General features: G+C 41.4%; 2 protein-coding genes across 2 annotated transcripts in view; one reads left to right on the top strand and one right to left on the bottom strand.

Annotated features, from left to right (window-relative positions):
• Positions 1-23098, top strand: nr5a1a (nuclear receptor subfamily 5, group A, member 1a). Its single transcript, XM_034541476.1, has 7 exons — positions 1-235; positions 1920-2038; positions 2338-2479; positions 3175-3830; positions 12342-12461; positions 14816-14963; positions 18743-23098. Exons 1-7 carry the CDS (start codon positions 214-216, stop codon positions 18994-18996), a joined length of 1461 nt encoding a protein of 486 aa, XP_034397367.1. The 5' UTR covers positions 1-213; the 3' UTR covers positions 18997-23098.
• The window catches only part of adgrd2 (adhesion G protein-coupled receptor D2), a 35467-nt gene continuing 31505 nt past the window's right edge, over positions 23043-27004 (bottom strand). Inside the window, exon 25 of the mRNA XM_034541475.1 lies at positions 23043-25821. Within this exon, the coding sequence (XP_034397366.1) occupies positions 25814-25821 (8 nt within the window). The 3' untranslated portion in view covers positions 23043-25813. The remainder of the gene's footprint in view (positions 25822-27004) is intronic.

Here is a 27004-nt window from a genome sequence, read left to right as displayed (position 1 = left end):
ACTGCGAGGTCTTCAATGGTCATCGTCACTCGCGCACTGCCGGCCCTACTGGCTCTCAACCCAGCTGTGTTCTCGACCCCGACCATCCGGATTTCTATTGGTCCTTTTTAAACGGCGTTCTCCTCAGCAGCCCATGCACGGCCGCAGCAGCTCCTCCATCCAGGTTCCTCCTTCTCAGACACTCATCCTGACTGGCTGCTGCCTGTGGTTCAGATGTTGGGAGACAAGGCTCACGGTAAGTCGAGATTCTCCTCTCCGAAGTCAGGGAAGCGTTAGCTGTCGGCCTACACGTTGACATACCGGCTACCTGGCACTGCATAACCCGTTGTTTAATTATTAAGATTCATAATTGTCTGCCTTTTGTTATAGCCAAACACCGTTTATTTATTTATACTACATGTATGACACATTTTAAAGTAGGTGGATTTAAAAAATAAATCAAGAATGTAAAATGATACCATGACTTGTGAAATGTAACTGATACGCATTTACAAACATTAAATATAAAGTAATACAATAGAATAAAAGAATGATAATTGGTAGCCTCAACGTAAAATCGTATTAATGTAATTTAATAATGTAGCAAAGCAACAGCAAAATAAAATAAATATATTGGTCAATCGTTTTAGAATTTAAAAACGCGTATGATACTACCTATTACTACTACTACTAATAATGATAATACGACTACTACTTCTAGTTATAATAATACAAATAAATAATAATAATAATAATACAAAAATAATATTAATAATAATTCAAGATTTGGAGTCGGTCTTCTGATGTGCGTGCATGTGGATAATAAAGGCTCATATTTCCCCGCTGTAATGGAGGCTGATCCCGGCTGCGGGCGACGGGAGCCGAGCCGAGAGAGACGATGAGCTGCAAAGATTCTAAAACTTGTTTCATCATCATATTCATATCCATAAACGCACGTTGACACTCACAGATAAAGGCTTCATCTGTCCGCCATCAGGTCGGTGTCGTAATCAGCAACATGGATTCGCTTTATGAGTCGAGGAACAATATTGAAACCAGATTCAGGTTGTGTGCTAATGCGCAGGATTCCGTGGAGGATCCATCTAAATCCATATTTGATTTTGCATAATAGTTTGTCTCCGTAATTTTAATCCAGTCTAACGGAATTATGGAGCGGGTTCAAAACGACGGAAACGAAAATAAGTGTTACCGACCTAAGAGGCCCCATTTCTGAGTGGGATATCGGCTTTATTCAACTTCCTTATTAAAGGTGTATTTGTTTATAGGCTATGATGACTGATTGTATATTGCTTTATTTATTAGCCCCTATATTACAATGTATGCGCACATATATATATATATATATTATTATAAAGTATACCTGTTCATTCATTTTGATTATTTATTATTTAGAAAGGCCTATTTAACGTATGTGAGCGTAGGTGATGCCTTATTATATATAACACATTATTTATTTGTGTGTTTATGTAGTATCATTATTACAATAATTATTACAAACAAATGTATAAATACATTATTTTGTTCATGTTTAGGGCATTTTGTAATAAATAATAAAAGCTCATTTAAAAAAATCAACAAAAAAAAAACTCGACAGCCCTGAAACTATTTCACATGTAAAACTGCATTCAAATGAAGGCAATTTACTGAGAAATGTCATTTTCAGTTTAAAGAGAAAACATGATTATGTTAATTAAAAACATTATTTCGAACAGGAACATTTCTGGAGGCCTGGAAGATTTTCAGATTGTTCCATAAATCACCGGCAGAAAAAAAAAGTCTGCATGCGCTGTTTATTTGCATTACTGAGTGCGTGTGTGTGTGTGTGTGTGTGTGTGTGTGTGTGTGTGTGTGTGTGTTTGTGTGCGTGTGCGTGTGCGTGTGTGTGTGTGTGTGTGTGTGTGCGTGTGTGCGTGTACCAGGTGTCACTTTGAAGGTTATGGAATACACATATGATGATGACCTGGAAGAGCTGTGTCCTGTGTGCGGAGACAAGGTGTCCGGGTACCACTACGGCCTGCTCACCTGCGAGAGCTGCAAGGTAACCGGAAACAAATGGACCGGAAACCAATCGGACGAGATGTTCGTGCCCGTCTGTCGGCATGGTGTTCGATATGATAAACCATCACCCCAGAACCCCTCCCCCAATGTCGTGGCATTAGTTCCCGATTAGTACTTGACTTGAAAGTGAAAGAGAACAGACTCCCCATAGCTCATATATAAAGCCCTCAGCTCCATATGCGTTATGGGGATTAATTTTCCTCCGCAACTATAGCAAAGGTTTTATTGCATGTTAAATCCAGAGCGAGCCCGCGGCCTCAACGTGCCTCTGTTCCTCAGGGCTTCTTCAAGAGGACCGTGCAGAACAACAAGAGGTACACGTGTGCGGAGAACCAGGAGTGTAAAATAGACAAAACGCAGAGGAAGAGATGTCCTTTCTGCCGCTTCCAGAAGTGCCTCAACGTGGGGATGCGGCTAGAAGGTAGAGTTCACTGTATCCAAGCCCTTAGAATAATAATAATAATAATAATAATAATAATAATAATAATAATAATTATGTTATCACTCTATTTGTTTATTATTTTTGCCATTGTTGCATATTTCTCATTGTGTATTTTAATTCCAACAATAATAACAATGATGTAATACTGGCACATACTGGGTGTGTATTAAAGTATTTAAATGTGATTTATTTTTCTCTTACATGGTTACTATGATAAAAACCCTTGAGATATTTGATGATTTGGCTGGTGGCTCTCACTGTTGTTCCCGATGCACATGGGATGGGATTAATTCCCAGACAGCAATGCAGGAAAGCACCTGCTTCCGTAGCAGAAAAAGGACACATTCTTGACTTACTGATAAAACCCAGAGACTCCCCTGTTTTAAATCAAAAGCTCTATTTAGACTACAAGAAGGAGTGGAGCTGCACAGGCTCTGGGGATTCTTCTCAGCCCTAAAAAGGGAAGTATAAATGACCAAGATGTCTGCTATTTACTCTGCGGGAATAGTTGGGGATACTGGTGAAATACTACTTATGATTTTACTCTTTACTGTCACAGTTCAATGCGTATCAAGGAGTTTTCTCGGAGGGGATCTTTGCAGTGCAGGAGATTTCACTAGAGTGGGTGTTTCATCTGTAAATCTGTTTTTCACCTCTTGTCTCTTGTGTGACAGCGGTGCGCGCAGACCGCATGCGTGGGGGGAGGAATAAATTTGGCCCCATGTACAAGAGAGACAGGGCCTTGAAGCAGCAGAAGAAGGCTTTGATACGATCCAACGGGTTCAAGCTGGAGGGCGCTGCTCCTCCGCCGGCCTCGCCTCTTCAGACGGACTACGGATTCACCGGCACCCTGCACAGCCTGCCCACCATCTCCAAATGTCTGCTTCCCTCCACCCCGAGCTCCATCACCCCTACGGAGTACGAGGCCAACCTCTACGGACCCCCATCCCTGGGCATGGCCATGCAGTCCCACGTGCCGCTTCCCTCTCAGTACCAGTACACAGCCTTCCCTGGCAGGCCGATTAAAGCCGAATGTCCCGACTACACCAGCTCCCCTGAGTCTCTGACCGGATACCCCTACCCAGACATGTACCCCTCGGCCTCGCCACAGCCGCCCAGCCTGCCGCCGCTGGTGTTGGAGCTGCTGCGCTGCGATCCGGACGAGCTGGTGGTGCAGAATAAGATCGTAGCTCATCTGCAGCAGGAGCAGAGTGGCCGGGGACGGCTGGACAAGCCCAGCACCTTCAGCCTCATGTGCCGCATGGCAGACCAGACTCTATTCTCCATAGTGGAGTGGGCTCGCAGCTGCATCTTCTTCAAGGAGCTCAGGGTGAGTCCCAAGCCCGGTTTCATCTCCTCACACACTCCAGGTGGTGGAGGATAACGTCTCACTGTACTTCCATGTAACACTCTCTATATCACACATTGCAACACAGCTTTGGGTTGTCTCTGGTTCATACATCCGTGACATCATCCATGAATGTTTATATCTGACATAAAGTGACAGTCCATTAGAAAATTAGACTGCAGCCAAACCCCCGAATCATAATTCTCGTGTGTCTGTTCCAACACAGACCGGCATCAAAAAAGAGTTAGTTTTGCTCAATTATGCTGCATCTCAGAGAGTAGAAACTAGTTCCACTTGATGACGAGTTGCATGGAGAGATGAGGGCCACACAGACCCTGAGCTGCGGCTGCGTACAATATTCCTCTGTCCTTTTCTGTTCGCTCTGCTCCGTTTGTTATTTCCTCTCGTTTTCTCTCCATCGTTATTCCCCCTGCTCACCTTGAGACTGTTTTAATACATCAAAAGCGAGCTCAGGCCAGAACAGAACCGCGATGTCCGATCACATCTGAAGTGGCCTGACAATCAAAATGTGTGTCCACCTGTTTACAATTTACCAACCAAAACTCAATTTATTTGCATTGCCCAATATCAGAAATGTGCCTCAAATGTCTTTACAGTCGGCTCCACATATACAACATCCTCTGTCCTTGGACCCTCACATCGGAAAAAAGGAAAAACTTCCCCCAAAAATATTTTAGAGGGAACAAAAGGAAGAAACCTCAGTGAGAGCAACAGAATAACATAATACACATGAATATCGATAGCAGAATAATAATGATTTGAACTCTGGTTGTACCTTTTGAATACCTTCTAAACATGGAGAATAAAAAACTGCTTCTGCAAAAATTAACATTAATGTTGCAAGTCTCATGTAATGCCATAAATTGTATAAACATATGGAACTCAGGTCAATAGAATAAACTAATATTTCATCATGAAACTTCCCATAGTTGATCACTTACAAAATACATGTTTACATATGTAAATTAATCATTATCCCATTATCAAATGTCACACATGTTCATCCATTTCCTGAACAGAAATGTGAACACTGTAATTATTGCAGGTTCAAAAGTCTTGTTTCATTTTGTTGACATTAGACAAATGTTTTTACTGAGGGTATCACTCCATAAATCAGAAAATACAGCCAACAGACATAACACGATGCATAAATACGCTTTGATTGATAACATAACAAACCCCTCAGTTAAAACCTTCGGATTACAGACAGGAGCTGAACAAATCAATTCGAGAAAGCGGCCTTTACAGATATGTATTTTAAAATGACGTATGTATTTTTGAAGACACAACAGGAGAACAGAGTTAAAACATTTCTTTCTATCACTGAAAGAAGATATTTGATTGAAGCAAAACAGCTTAAACAGCAAGGTTTTCATTCCCGGTGCTTATGATTGTGGATTAATAATCCATATATTTAGCATCTCGTTCTTTACCCAACAGCAACATAGCACACAGCAAAACGGGGACTAGAACGGCTGTTTTTAAGACACGGTATCATACAATGGTTTTATAATATCTCATATTTATAACACAAATGAAATGCTGCTTAGGGCGTGAACGAAGTGCTCCGGGTTGAAATGATAGAACCAGTCCGTAACTCGTCGGCACGTGTCGGTGCGCACCGGGAACGAAAATGTGTAAATGCAGGATCAGATTTTATATTTGGCAAAATCATAAACTAATGGTTGACGTTTCTGTGACGTCACCCATTACGCAGCAGCATTATTTTTGTTTGCGTTTTGGCCGTGAGAGCAGAACGAGGGGGCGGAGCTAAGTACAACCGGAAGCTCAATCAGATATTTCCAGGCGACCAAATTGTTACATTTATTTTAGTTGAAGTGAAAACACACTGTGCCCGTCAATCACCGTGTAGCCCCGCCCTAAAGCATCCCATGCTTTATGGTCTGTTTGACTCATAATTTACTAAATGAACATCATGCTGTATTGACTTGAAACCAGAGGTGCTCTTTCACTCACTCACTCCTCCATGACATAATTATACAGTCCCTATTTCATCTATTATTCTCATTTGCAGTAAGAGAAGGAAAAGATAAAGTATGCCTTATGAATATTAATGAACACATAAACCCACTATGTTCAATGGAAATGAAGGTATGAAAATATATTTGTACTTTTTTTCCTTATTTCTGTTCACGTACAGATACCACTAATTGATATAGTGTTGCATGAGTACTGGATTCTTCCTCAGCAGCTGTCCACACACAGACACATGAGGCATAATGATTGGACATCCATCATCTCCAGCACTGTGGCTGTTGAACAGAGCCCACGATTTAGTAACACAGAAGAATCAATACTGTTGTTGTGCTTTACAGTAACGCTGCTCCACGTGAAGATGGGGGATTGGGACAAACCAGACGGCTTACAAAACCATGAAGAAAACACAACATCATTTGATAAAAAAAAACCCGATTCAACCAATTAAACAGTTTAGCAGCAACAAAGGGAGGATTCTGGCCTTGGTGAGATTCCTCCCAGTCTTTGGATCAAATACGGTATATTTACTGGCGTACCGTCAGAGAGTCTGCTTCACACTCGTTCACATGTTCCTATCCTGGACTGCCACTATGTGGTCTTCTCCTGCTGGTCAATAAACAAAAGCTCATTGTGTGTTTAGAACCACATTTTGGCCTTGCTCCTCTAGATAGAAACCTTAGTAAACAGAACATGATCAACAGAGCTGCATGTTTCATTCAATTCAGCTTATTTTGTATAGCCCAAAATCACAAGTTATCCTCAGTATCTGTACACATACGACATCCCTGTCCCGGGACCTCACATCGGATCAGGAACAACCCTTTAACGGGGAGAAAAGGGAAGAAACCCTCAGAGCAACAGAGGAGGACCCCTCTACAGGACAGAAGCACAGCGGATCACTTGTCTGTTTGCTTATAGAATTCTGGTCTGCTTACTCCAGAACTGGGCCCGTGTGTAACTGAAGTCACTTAACCACCATCTCTTCCTGAACCTAACCAAGTCATTTGTAGCCCAATAAATAAACACATACATTTATGATTTCAATTCAATTCAGTTTATTTTGCATAGCCCAATATCACAAATTACAAATTTGCCTCAGAGGGCTTTACAATCTGTACACATACGACATCCCTGTCCCAGGACCTCACATCGAATCAGGAAAAACTCCCCAAAAATAACCTAGAACCTTTAAAACAACGGATATTTAATAATGTAGGTGAATGGAATTTGTTTGTAACATGTACAATTTTCATGCAACATCCTCCTTCCAGAAACAGGATCTGTGGTTCTCACTCTCAGAGCTTTCAGTCATTTCCATGAACACAGTTGGATTCTGGCCCATTACAAAACTCTCAGCATAGCTATTCGAGAGGCGTGTGTCTTATTTATTTTTATTTTGGGTGCATGAACCCATAACTGGATAATTGACTTGTGTTTTAATGGTCATTCGCACTGTTGGCTTTTCCTGGAATGAACCATCTGCTGAATGAATGCAACTGATCTCACAGCAGTTCATCTGCTCTGTGTTCAAACTGTTGTACCTTCCTCGTCTCCAAAACAAAGAGCACATTGTGGTGCTGAGGAGATGTGTCGTATCTTCTCAGGCGAAAGACAACAAGGTATCTTTATCCTGCTGCCTGGATGTGAAAGAGGGATTACTTGCCTGAAACACTCCCCTGCATTACTGATGCAGAAGCAAAAATGTTGCTCATCTTTCATTATCATGCAAGTGTTACATAAACATCCATTTTAATAATTCAATTAAATTCAGTTCATTTTATAATGCATTTTTCTTTGAATCCTAACCAAAATATGCAGATTATTTATGCACACAAAAGTCCAATATGCATTTTCTTTTACATTCTCTGTCAAAAGAACATGTCCCTGTTTTCATTTGAGGAATCCTCTGATGTGTAGGGGGTTAATTAAGCATTAAAACATAGTCATAACTCCTATTTCATGCAAATATATATATATATATATATATATATATATATATATATATATATATATATATATATATATATAACACTGAAGTGCCGTGACATGCAGCTCTATGGGTCCCTTCACCGTCTTAACACATTCACGCTCTCACAAATGACTGAACACACAGGGATACAACCGGCAATCAGTAATGAATGATGATCTTTTCTTATCCCACTGTAGCACTGATAATATTATAATTTATTGTAATCAAGCCTTTAACGCTCTTAAATATGTCATGGGCACAAGACAAAACTTAAAAAAAGACATCTTTCTTCTCTGAGAAAACACGACTCGGCTGCTTATTACAGCGATGCTTGACTAGCCATGTCTCCCTTGAAATATGCTCACTACTAATAACTTTTGCCAGGGAAACATAACTGCTGCCAAGACACCGGAGATCAGCGAACGAGTCCTAGTTTCAGCTGCAGTGTCAGCAACAAGAGCATGCTGCTTAAGGTTTGAAGGTCAGTTCAATGGCATACAGTAAACCGCAGCTCCCGACCTGAACCAGCAGCAGTGTGCCAAACACAACGTGAAAGAAGCTCGGGGTCATGCATGATAGGAATACTAATTATGCAAGAACATGTAGAGACTGCAGACATGCAGACAAAAGGTTTCCTCAGCATGCTGTTGCAAATTATGGTAACACGCCCATGTCCATAATGCATTATAACATACTCCTGATGGATTATAATCTGCATATAGCACTGTATAATTATAGTTAAAAGCACTCGTAAATATCCATAAGGATTTATAGCAATAATCAACACATTATAAAGCATTTCATAACGACTTATAAAGGTCAAGTGTCATACTACTTAATAATTGCTCAACACTCAATTTTCTTTCTTTGCAAGGATCATATAATATTATAATTCCCATAGTTATGGGGATCCTCTATGATTCTTATAATATTTTTAAAATAAAACATTATAATTACTGTTATAATGCATTATAATGTAATAGTGTATACATTACTATAAGTGCTCATTGTTTGTTTTAAGTAAAGTAAAAAAAATACCATTCAATTAAAAAAACGTTACAAAAATATAAACGTAAGATATATTTTTACTTTACTTGAAAAAAAGGACTTAATAAGTGTTCAGCAATTATTAAGTATTATTGTACTTGACCTTATAAGTAATTATAACGTGCTTATTGTGAATTATGAATCTTTAGTATAACTATAATTATACGCTATAAGCTGATTATAATGTGCAGTAATGAAAACATGTATGTGGCCGCTTTATGTGCATAAGGTCCTTTCCACACGTTTTGCAATGCAACCATATGCCAGCGTGCAGCTTCATTTTGCTTTACGAGATGTCGTTCTTATGTACGCAGACAGTGAGAACAAAGCTGTGCATATTTTGCCCACAAAGCCTCGCACAGAAAGAGCTGGGCTGGATAATGACATTCCATGCAGGCGATAACGGGGAAATGTGTGCTCTCCACTGCTTCGCTCTCGCGGATCTCGTCTACATTGTTGCTGATGTGTGAGCAGAATGAAAGCTCCTGATTTCTGCAGTTCCCCAGAGGATGTCTTGGTCGTGTCTTGTATTTGACCTTCCGTTCACCTGTTGAACACGGAAGATGTTGTTGAGGAAGTGCACACAATGAACATCACAAATGTTCAGCTATTAAAGGCAGTATACAGGAAAAAAAATTGAATTTAAAAGTCACATGTGCGAGAAGGTTTGAAAATAGAAAGACTCTTTGAAACGGTGGAGACTGTGAACCCATTTGTTCTCTTTTTAGATATGGAGTCTTCATTCGTTTGGTTACATTACGTCTTTTCCAGTGGGCGCATTAGTACGCATTACGGTATTAATGAGCAGGTAGTCAAGTTAAGCCGTGGATTGGCTGAGGGGCAACGGCCTGATAGATTCAGAGGAGTGCGTCACTGTTGCATGTTCTCTGTGTTGCATAGCTGCCCTTCAGGTGTGTTGATGGGGGCATCGGCATCGGCTGCTTTGGCTCTGTGTGTGTGTTAGGCAGTTTGGATGTAGCTTGTTCTTAGGCTACCAGGCGTATCGTGTATGTTTGTGGTAGGATGCACAGATCTTTTTTCAATTTGAAAATATTTCTTCTATATCTGCTGCCACTGGCCCCTCCCCACAGGCTCCGCAGCACAGTGAGGAGACACTGTCACTCTTCTGCACATCTCACTCAATACACATATTTAGCCTTGACCGATGAGCCCTCAACACAATGTATATTGATCAGCAAGCTGATTAGTATGTAGAGATGCCTTCTCTGATCCTGTCTTCAAGCTCAATGAAGATATTGTTGAATTTAAATGGTTGTTTATGGTATTTTTACAGACAGGGTTGTTACTTTAAATATTTTAAAAGTTGATACTAAGATAACAATTTTGTGTGCTAATGCCAGACATTTCCGCTGATATGTAATGTTCATAACAACATCAGCCTGTGTGACGCAAAATGGATAACTGTCAGCCATCTGTGGTAGCTAGTGGACTGAAACGGTGATCCAGAGGAGCAACATGTTACAGGGCTAACAAGTCAGTTTTGTACAGTGAAGGTAGTGAAGTTGTGGTCATTATTCCTACTTTAACTTCACACATGTAAAAAAGGAAAAGAAAATATTTGACACATTTTTTACAAAGCATTTAACTCAAAAAGAGCTGATGTCAAATGAGAACAAAATCTTTCCACAAAGAATTGTTTTAAAACATAATATGTATATATATATATATATATATATTCTTTTTACACTTGTGATGTCTAAAAAGGTTTAAAGGGTTAAGAAAAATGCCAGTAAAAAGATTATAGAGGCTGCCTTATAAGACACACATTTGCACAATTGGTGTTAAATTAATAACGTAACTATTGTAAGTAAACGACACCTTTAGTGGACTCTATTACGCTAACAAATGCAACGTTACCCAACAAGCGTATTGTCAACTTTTTGTCAGGGGACACAAACAGTGGTTTCCTGGGTGAAAGTCCCCTGTGAATTTGATTCTCCAGCACTCCCACTCGCCCTTGACTTTGTCGCTTGTTATACTCGTCAACATACCACATAGCTTTCAATAATCATCGCTCGACATACCACGTCATTTGCTTTGTTTGTTGCACTACGTTACTTGTTCGGACCAAAAGGTCCACATTCAACGTATCCGTGGTCAGAAACCTACAATGCCAACCGTTTTTTCCTGCCGACGGGGCTGTTTTCCTTCACTGCTGGCCAGCTGACAGCGTCATCAGCGGCCGTACAGTGTGTTGACAGGATTACGATGCGCACTTTTTTATTTCCGGTGACAATCCCTGAGATTTGGATTTCATGGTTGTAAATCAGAATGTGGCTCTGACAGGTCAAATGCGACACTTGACAGGAATATAACCTGATATATCAATCTAAGCCAGTTCCACCAATCTAACATGGACAGAAAGAAACATGTAGAACCCACGTGGGAGATGACATAAAGACCTTCTCCCCACGTTCACGACATTTGAGGGTTTTTCAGAGGGATTGTTGGCTGCAGCAGAGTGTCCGACTCCTTGAAGAGGAAGCACAGGAGGTCACAGAGACCTCTTGCTTCCTTAACCCCTTCCTTTATCACTGTACACCAAGACCCCCACATCTGATCTAGCCAAGATGTGGCCCACCAGATTGGACCCACCCCTCTGCGACTGATATATAGTTTCATTCAGATGGACAGTAATTCTGTCAGCTTGGTGTCAGACGAATGTGTGTCTGGGCAATTAGCAGCTGTGGCTGCAATATTACTGACTGTCGTGTCCTTCAGTTTGCAGACAATATTGCAGCAAGTGGGGGCTCAATCCCAAAACACACCCATCCCCCAGAGCCTAGCAGATGTGACTGGGAGAGCTGGGGGTGGGGGGTGGGGGTGGGTGGTGTTAGGAAGAGGTGAGCAGGTTGAAGAGGTCTCAGACGATGCTCGTCAATACACGGGGCATGGCAATAACACACAAACACACGCGCGCACACACACACACACACACACACACACACACATGTTTCAGTGACATTTGGCTCCATATTAATAGCATGCCAGTAGAGTTGATTGCATTGTTAAATTCGATTGAAATCAGAATCAAGTTTTATGGCCGATTGAGTTTACTCATAAAAAGAGTTCAGTCATGTGCAATGTTTCCATGATCCATAATAAACAACACGAAATGACAGAAAAGACAATTGAAAAAAATACTTTGAAAAAGAGGATATTGATTTCCGCTTCCATACAACATGAACACATAGAAATAATCAGCACTATTTTTGTTTGAAAGAATATTGATCATGATTTTTTTGTGTGTAAATAAAAGCTACAAGCATATACATCTCTGAGCAGAGTAAACCTCTGACTGGCTTTAAGATAAAGTATTTTTCTCTCTCTCTCTCTCTGTCTGTCTGCCTGTCTTTGTATGTGTGTGTGCGTGTGTGTGTGTGTGTGTGTGTGTGTGTGTGTGTATATGTGTGCGTGTGTGTGCGTGCTTCCTGGAGGTGGGAGATCAAATGAAGCTGCTCCATAACTGCTGGTCTGAACTTCTGGTCCTGGATCACATCTTCAGACAAGTGCAACATGGACAGGAAGACAGTATCCTGCTCGTGACCGGCCAGGAGGTAACAACTCCCTCACACAACTTCCCATCAGCACAATGAACTGTCTGCTTTTGCACTGCACATCATTCAAAATGTGGATAAAGCCCAACTCCTAGCTTACTTTCTCAAATGGGGCAGCAGTAAAACCAATTGAATTAAGGATTTAAGGATCTTTTTTTGTTTCTTTTTCAACGTACAGTCATTTGTAAGGCTTGATTGTTGTCAGAATATTCTGATATCTTTGCACCAAACATCTTTAGGTCAATACGTATCATATTGTGTAATGTTTCCTCCAGAACTGTGTGATCTTTAAGCCTCTGAAACAGATGAAAACCAATAATTGATTTGCATATGTGAATAAAATCAATTGTATGTTTTCTGTTTCATGAGGAGACTTTATTATATAAAAGGTGGACTGACAGTGAATAACATGTAATTTTCTCCATGATGAATGGTCAATATGACCAATATTGGTCAATATTTCAAACCTGAAACACATCATATGATCGTGGTGGACTTGACCTCATAAGCATGGCTGAAGTAACCCTGGATTCTTCCCCCACCCTGGGTGGGTGAGAGGTGTGGTGGATGGGTACAAAAGCTATCACTGTTTGTGTCTAATGTGAAACCAAAAATATATGTGAAGTTTTGGCCACTTACATAACATTGTTGCTTGTTACACAATGTTACCTAAGAAACTCAGCTCAGGGTGGTTGTTATTTATTTAGGTGGCTAGGTTAGGTTAGTCACGTCACGTCGTCACGTCACGTCGTCACGTCACGTCGTCACGTCACGTCGTCACGTCACGTCGTCACGTCACGTCGTCACGTCGTCACGTCACGTCGTCACGTCACGTCGTCACGTCACGTCGTCACGTCACGTCGTCACGTCACGTCGTCACGTCACGTCGTCACGTCACGTCGTCACGTCACGTCGTCACGTCACGTCGTCACGTCGTCACGTCGTCACGTCGTCACGTCGTCACGTCACGTCGTCACGTCACGTCGTCACGTCACGTCGTCACGTCACGTCGTCACGTCACGTCGTCACGTCACGTCGTCACGTCACGTCGTCACGTCACATCACGTCGTCACGTCACGTCACGTCGTCACGTCACGTCGTCACGTCACGTCGTCACGTCACGTCGTCACGTCACGTCGTCACGTCACGTCGTCACGTCACGTCGTCACGTCACGTCGTCACGTCACGTCACGTCACGTCGTCACGTCACGTCGTCACGTCACGTCGTCACGTCACGTCGTCACGTCGTCACGTCACGTCGTCACGTCACGCGACGTCACGCGTCATGTCACGTCGTCACGTCACGTCGTCACGTCACGTCGTCACGTCACGTCGTCACGTCACGTCGTCACGTCACGTCGTCACGTCACGTCGTCACGTCACGTCACGTCACGTCGTCACGTCACGTCGTCACGTCACGTCGTCACGTCACGTCGTCACGTCGTCACGTCACGCGACGTCACGCGTCATGTCACGTCGTCACGTCACGTGACGTCACGTCACGTCGTCCCATCAAGTAACTTCGTCCAGTCACTTCGTCCCGTCACGTCGTCCCGTTATCACTTTTTCCCGTTGTCACCGTTGTCACTTCGCCCCGTCACTTCGCCCCGTCCCATTGTTATGGAACACAAATCTGTTGTAGTTGTAGTTATGTTGCCTAAACATAACCAATCGTTTGACAATGTTAACCATGTGGTATTGTACGTTTTATGCGAGTGTGATAAAAGGCTGACATGAAACCTTTTTGTATTCCTCATTCAATATATCCCGTGGTTTGCAGTGCCAACATTGTTTTTCTGGTCACTGGGTTGAACTGAATACTCTTGCAGACATGGCCTCATGTTGTAATAAAGCAGGACGTCAGTGCATATATTGTCCTAAATTCGTTCATCAGGTCATCATCAAAATTACATTTTAATAGCCTCTCTAACAATATATCAAAACTCACATTACAATATCAAATAATTGTCTCATTCCAACCATTTTACGAGCTCTATGGCTCCAGCTTGATGACAATAATTAGTAATTATTTAAACAGTTTACCTCATACACTGCACGGTGGCAATGAAAGGCCTCACACTCATATACATATGCGTATAGGTGTATATGCACAGAGCTACCATGCACAGTACCACCTACCCACCAGAACTAACTAAGCATTAACAACCATTCATACACCACAGGAACATGACCAAATGTCTTGCCCAAGGACACATCGACATGGACTAACGGAGACTGGGATCGAACCACCAATCCTCTAATTGAAGGACGACCCAGCTCTACCGGTGATCCCCAGTCGCCCCCAAAAATGGATCCAAAGGACTTAAAAAATAACTCGGAGCCTGTGTTTTCAGGTGGAGCTGTCGTTCATCCTGTCCCAAGCTGAGGCGACTCTGTCCAGCCTGGTCCAGAGAGGGCAGGAGCTGGCGGCGAGGCTGCGGGCGCTGCAGTTGGACCGCAGAGAGATCGCCTGTCTGAAGTTCCTCCTCCTGTTCAACCCCAGTGAGTCAGCCTCTTGTTTGTACTGCATCGCCGTGATGATGGTGTGGCTGGAGAGGAAGTGATCATCATCTCACAGAAATGATATTTTGAGAAGAGATGCTGCCTATCTGAATCATCAGGCCTCTTGCAAAAAGGGTTATCAGAACAAATGTCATCCCCTTATGTTTTATTCACATCCAAAATATGTTCATATTTTGTTTGTTTCATATTTTCTTATTCTTTCTCTTTTCTTACGGAAAAATACAAATTAAGAAAAAATATATTGGATTCACAGTCCACACATTGTTTGTCCCAATGCAAGAAAACAGGTTTTTTAACCTTAAAAAATGCATGAATATAACATAATCAAATTTAGTTTATTATATGTTTTAGAGTTGTTATAATAATTATATTGTTTTATAAATACTCTTGGTCCATTGATCCAATCATCAAAACCCTTGCATGGTTCTGAACAGCTCACATTGTTGATGTTCCTGTAAAGCCAGCACTGACACTCTGGAAGATCACATGTTGACTATGTTTAAGTATTTTTAACAGCACTTCAGTTTCACGACTGCTGAAACTCTTCTTCTGACAGACTGTTTTTGGTCAACTCTATCCAATTCTTGTCATGCATTTGCACAAATAGCACAACACCTGCCCTGACATAATGTTTTGGGGTGTGTAACCTATTTAAATAATAAACAGCCACCACATGCCTCCAATTCATGATCAAGGGGATTGTTCATTCAGCGCCCCTAGTAAGAGCAGATTAAGATGGTTATGAACATTTGGTGCATTTAGAGATGACTTCTGTCTCAACAGAAAATTACGAGAAAATGAGGCCCAAATTATTTGTCAGGCTAAAACAGCATAGAGTATATATATATATATATATATATATATATATATATATATATATATATATATATATGTACAACATGAGCACAAGTAATTGATCTTTGATTGACCTACAAACCTTGTAGGTCACCTTGATCTACAAATGAATATGTTCTTGAGCGTCGACCCGAGTTTGCATGTGTAGCTTGTAGATTGTGTGTTTTCAGAAGAATGGTGGGTTTTGATGTAAAAATCAATCAACTTGGGTGGGCTGCGGGGTCATACTGATGCTGTACTTTGCCGGAATTTGAATAGCAACACTGACATTTTAATGGGAAAAAAATGTCACAATCACAGATTATCTGCAATACCTATTTATCTGTAAGGTTACAAGCATTTTCCAAAGTGGCCTTTTTTCCTCCAATAAATTCACTTAATTAAATTTCTAGGGTTGACAAAAGCCAATGTTAACAAAGACATCCTCCTCCACCATTGTCCACTAATGGCATTCAAAAGAGGCGTAATGGATGGTCTATCATTCGATGGCAGGACCGACATTCATGTAGCGGCTTGTGCAGATGGAGAGAGCGTAGATGTGGCTTGCCCAGATTCTCAGAAGTGTTTGCTGTTTAGCGCTGGCAAGCGGGGAACAAAGAGCCTTTGAATGGGGAGAGCACTTGCCATAGACAGAGAACATTTGCTGTCTTTGCTTGCGGCTTCTTTGCTCTCGCTCTCCCTCATCTTCAGAGTCAGTTTTGTCGGGGGTAATTTAATTGCCCTTAAGCAGTTTGAAAAGATGATTCAGAACATTGATTCAAAACATTTAATTACTGTGTGAATGGATTCTCCAAGATAGGCTCAGCTGATGCTGAATGCCGGTCCACTGGAGGGCTTGGCTATTGTCTCACATAAACACACACATACACACAGCCACCCACACTCCACGCACCCACCTTATTTCATACTTAACACTGCCAGCCCCCCCCCCATATGAAAAAAACTTAGTTGATATTACGTTATAGGCTAACTTTATTAGAAATATATTAACATTTGTGTACCTTGAAACTGATTTAAACATAATTACAGTAATAAAACCTTAGTTTAAATACAAAACAGCATTCTGCACCAAATAAATAATTAAATAAATGAATAAAAAACGTTCTGCTAAAATACCAATACCAGTGATTCTATATCCAAAATATATAAAAAAAACTTTGACCAGTTGTACTGTGAAAAAAGACAATTTTAAAATACATTTTAATTAGACAGTGCCTGGGCTGCACGGTGGTGTAGTGGCTAGCACTGTCGCCTCACAGCAAGAGGGCCGTGGGTTCGATTCCCGGTCGGAGCGGTCCTTCTGTGTGGAGTTTGCATGTTCTCCCCGTGGCAGCGTGGGTTCTCTCCGGGCTCTCCGGCTTCCTCCCACAGTCCAAAGACATGCTGCAGGTTAATTGATCTCTAAATTGCCCATAGGTGTGAATGTGAGAGTGAATGGTTGGTTGTATGTCCCTACATGTGCCCTCGATGGACTGGCGGCCTGTCCAGGGTGTCCCCTGCCTTCGCCCTATGTCAGCTGGGATAGGCTCCAGCGCCCCCGCGACCCTAATGAGGATAAGCGGTATTGAAAATGGATGGATGGATGGATAGACAGTGCCTTGCCTCCTGCTGTGTTCTAGCCATTGCACCTAGGAGTTGGGTGTGAACTGGTGTTTTCTCATGTGTTGATGCAGCATGATGGTGTGCTTTTACTCGCTATGGCGATTAAAGCTTTCATATGGCATTTTCCAGTTACTAAAACCATTTAAGGAGAAGGCTGGGTCATTCTTTTTTTCCAGAGTGGTCTTTTTGATGCTTATGCTTTGACACACTCAAAACAAAGTACCTTTTTCAATGTAGGGCTGTAATTCAGCCACAGATACTGACTGTATCACTTTGCCTGAAACCGTAACTTCTTGTGCTGAAGTTGCTGTAGTCTGATGAGTTTAAGGTCAGGCTGGTAAAGTTCACTCCTCATGTCCGGTTAGGGTTAGGGTTAAAGATCAAAGAAAACTTAGCTTAATCTGCACATGCATGTTTTAACATAATAATAATTCACATAAATCACACTGTCAGCCATGATAATACACCTCAACACAGAATCAGTTTAAGACCTCACCTGAAGCCCTGATGGTCCAGCTGCTGCTTCCTCAACCTGATTTCTGAGTTTCCTGAATGCATCTCAAAATGATGCGGGTTTGCACTGTGTGAGTAGTTAGCCTGCTACTAGCTAACTAACAACGACCCTCTGGGTGGTGAAACACTTTGGATATCTCTTTTCTTTTTTTTGGTGACATTTCCCTAACTACAAAGCACAACAGGGTCAACATATCAATGCTGAGACCAAACGAAAATACTAATATGAGGCTTTATTATTTCCTGGCGTATTTAGTAGCTTACCGTGTCAGGTACTGCCGGCTATCTTTCTGCAAGTCATGATTCACGGAAGGCGGGACTGCAGGATCACAAACAGGACTTTCACCCAGGAGACTACTGCTGGTGTCTCTTCTGAAGCCAAGTCATAACATTGACTTATTTCACTGCAGTTTTTTTATGTAACTTCCTAATGACAATTACGTAACAAACATAGTTATTCTACTTAAAAACATACTTGCTTTAACTGAAACCACAATCTTTTACTGAACCTTAACTAAGGACTTTTGTTAGGTAAGTAAACCTAAAAACTAAGAACTAAGTAAACCTACTTTTGTTTTGAAAAGACTCTGTATGCATGTAATAAGCATCATTTGACATGCCGGCCCTGACCACTCTAATAGCGTACAGCGTCATATTTTGAAGTTTAGGACCTCTGTAGCACCAGTATTTGACATTTTGGGTTTGAGAATGTGTTGGACCACATATCAGCAGATTCATATTTCCCTCACTGATTCATAATCCATTTTTCATCCTGTGTGTGTGTACAGATGTGAAGCTGCTGGAGGACCAGGCATTCGTAGAGGGCGTCCAGGAGCAGGTGAACGGTGCTCTGCTGGAGTACACCCTGTCCACCTACCCTCAGTTCCAGGAGAAGTTCAGCCAGCTGGTTGTGCGGCTGCCGGAGCTTCGCTCCCTCAGCACGCAGGCTGAGGACTACCTGTGCTACATGCACCTGAGCGGAGAGGTGCCCTGCAACAACCTGCTCATCGAGATGCTGCACGCCAAGCGAGCGTGCGTGTGAGGAACACACACAGGTGGCGCCCCGTCATGTGTTGTTTCTCTTGGTGAAACTGTCTGTGTGGGAGGGAAAGTGTGATTGGGATAACAAAAAAAAAAGTGGAATGGCAATAGACAGGTTCATATTGGGTCATCTTCGTGAGGGCTTTTGTTTGAGTTGGAGAGGAAAAAAAGCTTTTTAGAGTTTGGAATTATAAAGCTCCATCTGTATTCAAGGTTCAACATTTTGAATGTTAATGTTTTCATATTCTGCAGAGCGACATTATTGTGACATTTATAAACTGGATTTTCTACCTTGTTTTCAAAAACCTAAAATGAGATCTGCCTGTAGTTACATTATATCCTCTTCCACCAAATATCGCATGAATCCAACACCACGACAAGATTTTCTACGTCCCACAGAGCTGCCCAGCAATCATTTAGACTCAGAGGACCAACTTCAACCTGCATCAGTGCTGAGCAGTCATGACAGCATTGTGACTGTTGAGGTCTCTGTCCATAGCTGCAAACTGCATCCTTTTTAAACATCCATACATAAATATTGTTCTGATATGACTGTAAAACTGTCTCCAATGCCACTTAAGGAGTTCTAATGTAAAATCTGGTGCTGTGGGAGCTGATGTCAAACTGTCACATGACCCAACAGGACTATTTGTTAAATGCTTGCTGGGTGAGCTAATGTGCACTCTTCACAACAGATCTTTTTCTGAAATTAGTCGTTTTTGATCCAAATGTCAGATGCAAGTTTATGATTCCAAGTTCACCAACACTGCTTAGTATTATTATTATTCTTTTTTTTTAGATGAAGACAGGCTTCAGGATATCTCAACACGATGTGGTCTCGTCAGACTAGACTAGAGGACTAGACTAGCACTGCTCGTATCTCTACGCTTGTTCTTTTTTGCCACCAATCTAAAAAAAATAAAAGAAACTAAAATATGAAAGCTCTATGGGGTTGAATATAGTTTTTTAAAATAAACGTTAATATATTGATATATAGAAGCCAGTCATGTTACAAAAACATTATTATTCAGTTATTCATCATACCCTTACCAAGGAAGAGAAAATGAAAGGGAGAAATAGATAAGAAAGAGGAACAGAATTAAAAAAGAGGAAAAGTTGTACACAGCGATACATTACGTATGAAAAAATAAAAGGAAGCCAGAAGAGCAGAAAGAGGAGTGACACATCCATAAGAGCGAAATGAATGGCACAGACAGCATTGTTCCTTCCTTAAGTAAAGGTGTAAATAACAACAGGATGCTTATGTTGGTGTTTGCCCTTCAGTATCCACCGAGGAGCCAGACAGAGCCAACACAGGGAGGGAAAAGATGCATCTGGCTACATTTGGTTTCAAGTTTCCTTGTAAAATGTTATTTGTTTATGGGTCAATGCCTCAAAAAATCATGTTCACACCTTTCAACACATTGTACTGTATGATCTGAGTGTGTGCTGATAGTGATATGTTTTGGACTGAAGCTGCTGTAGAGATGGTTTTTAGTAGGCTACTCATAGTGAAAATTACTTTCCAGACTTATACATTCTGTAAATAATGTTAATGCTTTCTTTCTTCGTATTGTCGACAAATCAATCCCATGAAAAGACCAAAACCATCAATGTGTCAATATTTTCTGACTTTCCAACCCTGTCTGTGGCTCTGTCTCAAACCCGTTGGAAATAGTGCATTCGTTGTTGACATTTGGTGCAGGACGGGAGTTGGTCATGAAAAATCGAATTTGGTTCCCTCCAATATTTGTAACGACCATCATCAAATAACACCAAGAACTAAAAGAAAGCAGATTTTCTGCCTCTCAATATTGTGTGTTAGACCGACTCCAAAAGACACCAGATGCTCACTGAACACCTGCTTCATGTTGTTGTTCATCTCAACCAGCAACAGTGAACACAACAGCTGTACACCACACACAGGTTTGACAGTCTGTTTAATTCACAGCATCTCTGATGCGCATGTTAAATATAAACCAGTGTGTTGTGAACATGTAACGGGATGGCTGAGTTTCACTCAGTCACTATTCTTTAGTACACTGATTAACTGCATCACTGTATCAACCAGGTTGGCATTGGTGGTTAAGACCTTGCCTGTGGAGCACGTCCTCGCCATTCTGCTGTCTGTTCAGCCTGCACGCATCTGCTGGTTGAAGACGTAATACTTCAACACAATGAGCTTGTATACAGACTGTGTGTCAGGTGTGTTCTCATTTGGCTACAAACCAGAACCAGTCCCAGATCGCCCAGATCAGCAACAAGAACATTAGCCATTAGTGCTATATTTCGATTGGCTGTTCATTCATGTTTTTTGTGTGTGTTCCATCTACCGCTATCTACTGTTCCATCTATTCCTTATGATTGTGTTCGTACGAAGTGCAGAATAATGACATAGAAACAGGGTCTGTGTGCTGAGTTACACATGTGGTTCGACCAATATTTAGTTAAGCTTAGGAGAAGATCAGGATTTTGGTTTAATTTTGGCAAAAATAATGGCAAGTTTACTTTCCTAAAGACTGTAAGGTGGAAGAGAGGGGGACAAGGTTCTGGAGACAGGCGCCGGGACCAGCAGATCCAGCTCACTGTTCAGCTCATTTTCTGTAACCAGTGTAGCATTAAAGCGAGCTAGCTAACCAGCCAGCTGTATGCTAATTAGCAAGTTTGCTGATTACACCACACAAAGTTGTCACTCATCTGGCAATATCAACGTGATTTCCTATGTGTGGAGGAAGCATTGGGTTTTAAATTGTACTTGTTTACTCTGATTCTCTTCGCTTGGTCATGTCACTACTCGTTTTAGTCAAAAGCTCCCCCGAGTGACACATGGCGCTCTAGTTTATACGGATGGTAGCAATGACAACATACACATAGACATCCTGCAATGTTGAATAGAATGAGAATGTATGTATTCTATTCTCTCTCTATCTCTATGGCTGAAATGTAATTTGTTCATATTAATGATGTAACAATCCGTAGCGAGAGACACATCCATCCTGCCGCCATCATTTGTATTCAAAACAGAAGCTTCCAGAGCGCCAGAGAGGTGGAGCACATTTCTGGAGAAATGTGTCGATTTAAGTTGCTGAAAGTTAACCTGTAACAGCAACCTGTACAGATGCCTCAATGTCATCCACACCTGACATACATATATATATTTTTTTCTGACGCTATTTTTCATTGGTGTACCTCAGTAGCTAGCTAGATTATTACTAAAACAAGATGAAATTAGTCATCAAAGACACCAGACCAGAGGTTTTTTTTTTATTATTTGACCGACGTGTGTCCCCTTTGAATAATTCATTAAATAAACAAGTTAGTGTTTATTACATAATTTTGTTCTCAGGTTGATGAGTGTAAACATCATGGGTCAGTAATACTCTCCACTGATGAGAACATCCGATATATTCCTGTATATTTTATATATTTTTAGCAGACCATCTTGTCGGACAACCAGTGAACCACACTGCAGGCCTTATCGGCCACATACACAGTGTCCGAAACCTGTGTGTTTGTAGCAGTCAGTGATTTATCTGTGGCACTTATGTTAAAAAGTAACACTAATGTTTTTCCCCAAACTGAACTCCCGGATTTTTGAAAAGTGACACACCCTATTTTAAAGCAAATGACTCTCAGCGATGTTGACAATATAACGGATCATTTAAAACCATTCCTTGTTCATCCATTTCGAGGTATCGTAGACAATCACTCCGCCTGCCTTAACTTAATGTCTGCCTGCAAAACATGCACACACACACCTTGGTTTCCCAGTTGAGATAGCTGTGTGTTATCACCCTGTACAGTATATTTATGTTGTGAAGTGACTATCAACTGCAAGATGAAGATACTTTTCAACCGAAAGAGGTCTCCGCTTTATGTTGAGGTCAAATCGCTACTGTTGTGGAACTGATTCTCTTGATATTGCCTTTGTTTTTGCTCTTTGTTGACTCTTTATTTTCCTGTAAGTTGACGGTCCCGTCTTAAACTGAACTAACTAAAGTGTTTTTTTTCTCTTAAAAGAGAAAGTGACCAAAACTTTTTTTCTTTCAATACATTTTATTGTAATAGCATCAAACCAATAAATTTCAGTGAAGTAAAGCTCCACTTGTGTGTCGGCTATTATTTCACAACATTCATCAGTTGTGCACAAATGATACAGAGATTATAAATAGAAGTTTGATCACATCAGTCATAGTGTGGCTGTTGTTTAGCCTCGTCCGACTTATAACACAGACACATAATCAGTTATGAAACATTAAACATCAGTTTTACAAACAAATACTGGAACTTAATCATTTAATGTCTCTTCAAATAGACGTCAGTCTTGAGACTGTGACATCTCTACAGTATAAAATGTTTTTTTATGCTATGATTAATTCTTCATATTTTATGAACTGATTACATTTTCCGGTGCAACGAAACTCTTTGGAGGGAAATTCATTTATTTTTCAAATGTCTCCGTGTAGAAGATCAGGTTGAAGAATACTCAACTATGTCTGACAACTCGAGACGAGGGGTCACCTGGGTCAAAGTCCCACTTGCTGGCAGCAAAAAAGTCTGTCTTTAGTAGTACTGAGTCATTTGTAAATTAATATGATTCTGGATTAATGTAGTGGATTATCCTTGGTTGCTGCTGTTATATATCATTACTCTACAATTAAAGGTTACTGAAGGTTTTTAAATGCTATTTTAATTGTCCCCTGCTCAAGGGGATGCTGCGTGAGGATGGACCCACACTGACAACGTGAAGGAAAAAGTACACAACACATGCCCAAAGCTTTTGGCAATAGTTTAAATGTGATGCCAAGTGGGCTACACGTCTGTAGCCCCGCTGCAAGCACTGTTGTCGTCTTTTGAGGAGTTAGTACTATATTTATTTTATTAAGATTAACTGCAATCATAATGAAAGATGCAGATTATCGTCTACAGCACACATTTGAAAGTCTGCCTTCTTCCAGCAAAAGAAACGTCACTACCTCACACCACAACAGAGAGAACTCATTACAGCGAAAACAGCAACAAAGACCAAGAATTGTGATTCTTATTTCAAGATATACATCAGTAACTACAACATGATTCCTGGTAGGTCAGGCTCTCTACAGTACAAGCCCAACAGAGTCACCAGCCCGCTTCTGCAAACCGTGCATTGGTTGAAAGTGGACGTTCTTGCAGTAAGCGACTGTCCAAAGAGTCATTTATGTGTCCACACTTAACGTATCACGAGGTTTGTATTTTGTCTGGTGACTGGGTTGGAGTCACAGACATTCAGCATGTTGTAACAGTTTGAGCCTTTAGCTTACAGTGCATCCTGCTGTAGGAGAGTTCAAATGGCTGCTGCTCTTAATACACAGAACAAGGGAGTAACAAGACAATTCTGCAGTTTGAGAAGATGCTGCAGATCTCCAGTCAGAATATCTCTGACCCTCACAGCATCATGCCTGTTGAGGTCTTATTGAATGCTCTGTCATCACCTATTTGCAACCCTAAGACTGTAAACACACAATACAGAAAGGCATTATCATGCTTGCTTGTCCATGCGGAAAAGATGTTTAGTAACTATAGGCAACATGTCACGATTCACAATATTAGAGGCCACAGGCCTTTGCTGTTTGCGGTCGGCTTGAACTACTACTGAACTGTCGAGTAACATACAGGAAACATTAGGAATTTAGAGTGAGAATGAAGCCCAAACATAAAACACCGATATTGTTGCTGTGTGGTGAGATTTCTGTCTCCACCCACTAAAATGCAGATGAAAATAATGTCCTTCATGTTAAAAACAACGTCAGCAACACTTCTTTCAGAGCGACTGTGACTCAGTGGTAGAGCAGGGTTGTTCTTCAATCAGAGGATCGACGGTTTGATCCCCGGCTCCGCGAGCCCATGTCAATGTGTCCTTGGGCAAGACACTTAACCAAATTGCTCCCGTGTATGAATCACCATCAGTGTATGAATGAAGGTATGAATGGTTAGAGTCCGGATAGACAGGTGGCACCTTGCATGGTAGCCCCTGTATGAATGGGTATGAATATGTGGATGATCACAAGTAGTGTAAAAGCATCGGAAGACTACAATAGCTCTACAAAAGTACAGTCTATGATTTCTTGATTACACAGAAAGATTTACAGAAACAACTGCCTACAGTTTTCATGAAACAGTAACCACTACTTTTCTTCTGAAAAGGCATGTTGCTGTTTTGAAACAATATCTTGTGAGGCTAGGAGCACCACAAAAGAATAAAATCTGTACCCATAAACTGAGTTGGGTAAGCTCTCCCTCTAAAGTTCGGTGCCACGTCTTGTTTTTGTTTTTCAAAACCAAGACTCAGATCAGGTCACCAGTTACAATACTACCTGGCAGCAAAGCGATACAAAGGATCTTGATCAGACCGACTTGTTACTTTCTGAAAGAGATATTGATGTTTTCTTATATGACGAATCCCACACACATGTCTATTGTATTTGAGGACTCAAGACTCTGAAGACTCATTATCTAATATGGCGGCCAGTGAGTCAGTGATGTCATCCAAATCCTGTCCATTTGTAATTTTGTTGATCAAAAACATACAATATACAACAAACAGTGAGTAGTTTAGAGAATAGTGATCTGATCAGAGAGCAGAACGGGAGAGACGTTGGAGTTTCTTCATCCAGCCTCCATGGTTACTTTAGTCACACACTTCCTCCCAGCAGCGAGTGTGTGTGTGTGTGTGGGGGGGGGGGCACGGACAGGGCACTTCCTCAGACGGGATCTATATGTGTGTCCAGCGTGGAGCATGCTCGCTGTTACCGAGTATCAGGATCCACTCCATTTGCAGTTCAACAACCTGCGGTGAAATGAAGTAAAAGGCGTTAGCTGCGAGTCCCAGCGCTGATGTTTTTGGCATTACAGGACTTTGAGTGTGTTTGTGTACAAAGAGATAACAAGAAAGGAGGGGAATGAAAGGCAGAGTGAGAGAGAGAGCAGGTGTTGGAGTGGTTAATGGCTGATGAGCGTGAATAGCCAGCCCTGTCCATTCCTGATTAAGGGAATGAACTTCTCCTTTGTCTCGTCCGTCAACAATGAACACCCCGCAGCACTCAAACACCATCCATCAGGCGTTCTTCACAGACGGCTAAACCTTCAATGAATCTGAAAACGTCATTTTCTCCACTGCCAGGCAATTTAGAGCCATTGACAGTGACTTGACCCTCTGGAAATATGGGAACCATCTGTTGTGTTCGCCTGCACATTCAAATCACAAAGGACAGTTGGGGCAGTTTTCACACAGGCCTCAGTGCTGTGCACGGGCACCAGAGACAAGCCAGGGAAACATAACCCCTGTTGCTCTTCAAGTCATTATTAGATCATACTTTCTACAAATACTCAGTGCCTTTACAATTATTGTCACAACAGAAAATTTATTATTTTTTAATGTACACTTTATTGATCCCACAGTAGGGACATTTTTCTCTACATTTGACCCATCCTTGGTTATTAAGGAGCAGTGGGCTGCAGTGAAGCAACTGGGGGTTCAGTGTCTCGCTCAAGGGCACTTCAACATGCAACTATGGGGAGAGCGGGGATCGAACCGGCTACCTTGTGGTTACGGGACGACCGCTCTCCCCCATGAGCTACAGTGAAAATGCAAGACATACATAAAAATAAACCGCATTCAGGCTTTCACTCCTTACTGAACCACCGTTACGGAACCCTGTGCTAATTATAACAATAATACATATTATTGGTAAGAATGCATGTATGGAAATGCAAATACATATTTTTTATTTTTGTTCTCCAGGCTGTTTTAAAACACTTGCATATAATGAAAGCCAGACAAAGAGAAGGCAGGTAGAGCTTATTCCCGAACAAGAGGAGGCCACAAGTGGATGTTGAAGAAAAAAAATTATTTTTGTTACAATCAACATTGGAAGTGACGAAGGCCAATGTGAAGATAGTACAACATGCAAACCATATTTGGGTTTTGAATTTTGACCTCTTTACTTCAGATTTGACTTTTTACCAAATGT

The sequence above is a fragment of the Cyclopterus lumpus genome, chromosome 9 (genome assembly GCF_009769545.1).
Source record: "Cyclopterus lumpus isolate fCycLum1 chromosome 9, fCycLum1.pri, whole genome shotgun sequence".
NCBI lineage: Eukaryota > Metazoa > Chordata > Actinopteri > Perciformes > Cyclopteridae > Cyclopterus > Cyclopterus lumpus.
This window is presented reverse-complemented; position numbering and strand designations above follow the sequence as displayed.

What these genes read in the sequence shown, in the direction of transcription:
- nr5a1a (XM_034541476.1), top strand. Translation starts at nt 214, where the DNA reads ATGTTGGGAGACAAGGCTCACG. An exon ending in TGCTCGTGACCGGCCAGGAG is followed by an intron (nt 12,462 to 14,815) that starts GTAACAACTCCC and finishes CTGTGTTTTCAG; the next exon opens with GTGGAGCTGTCGTTCATCCT. An exon ending in CCTCCTCCTGTTCAACCCCA is followed by an intron (nt 14,964 to 18,742) that starts GTGAGTCAGCCT and finishes GTGTGTGTACAG; the next exon opens with ATGTGAAGCTGCTGGAGGAC.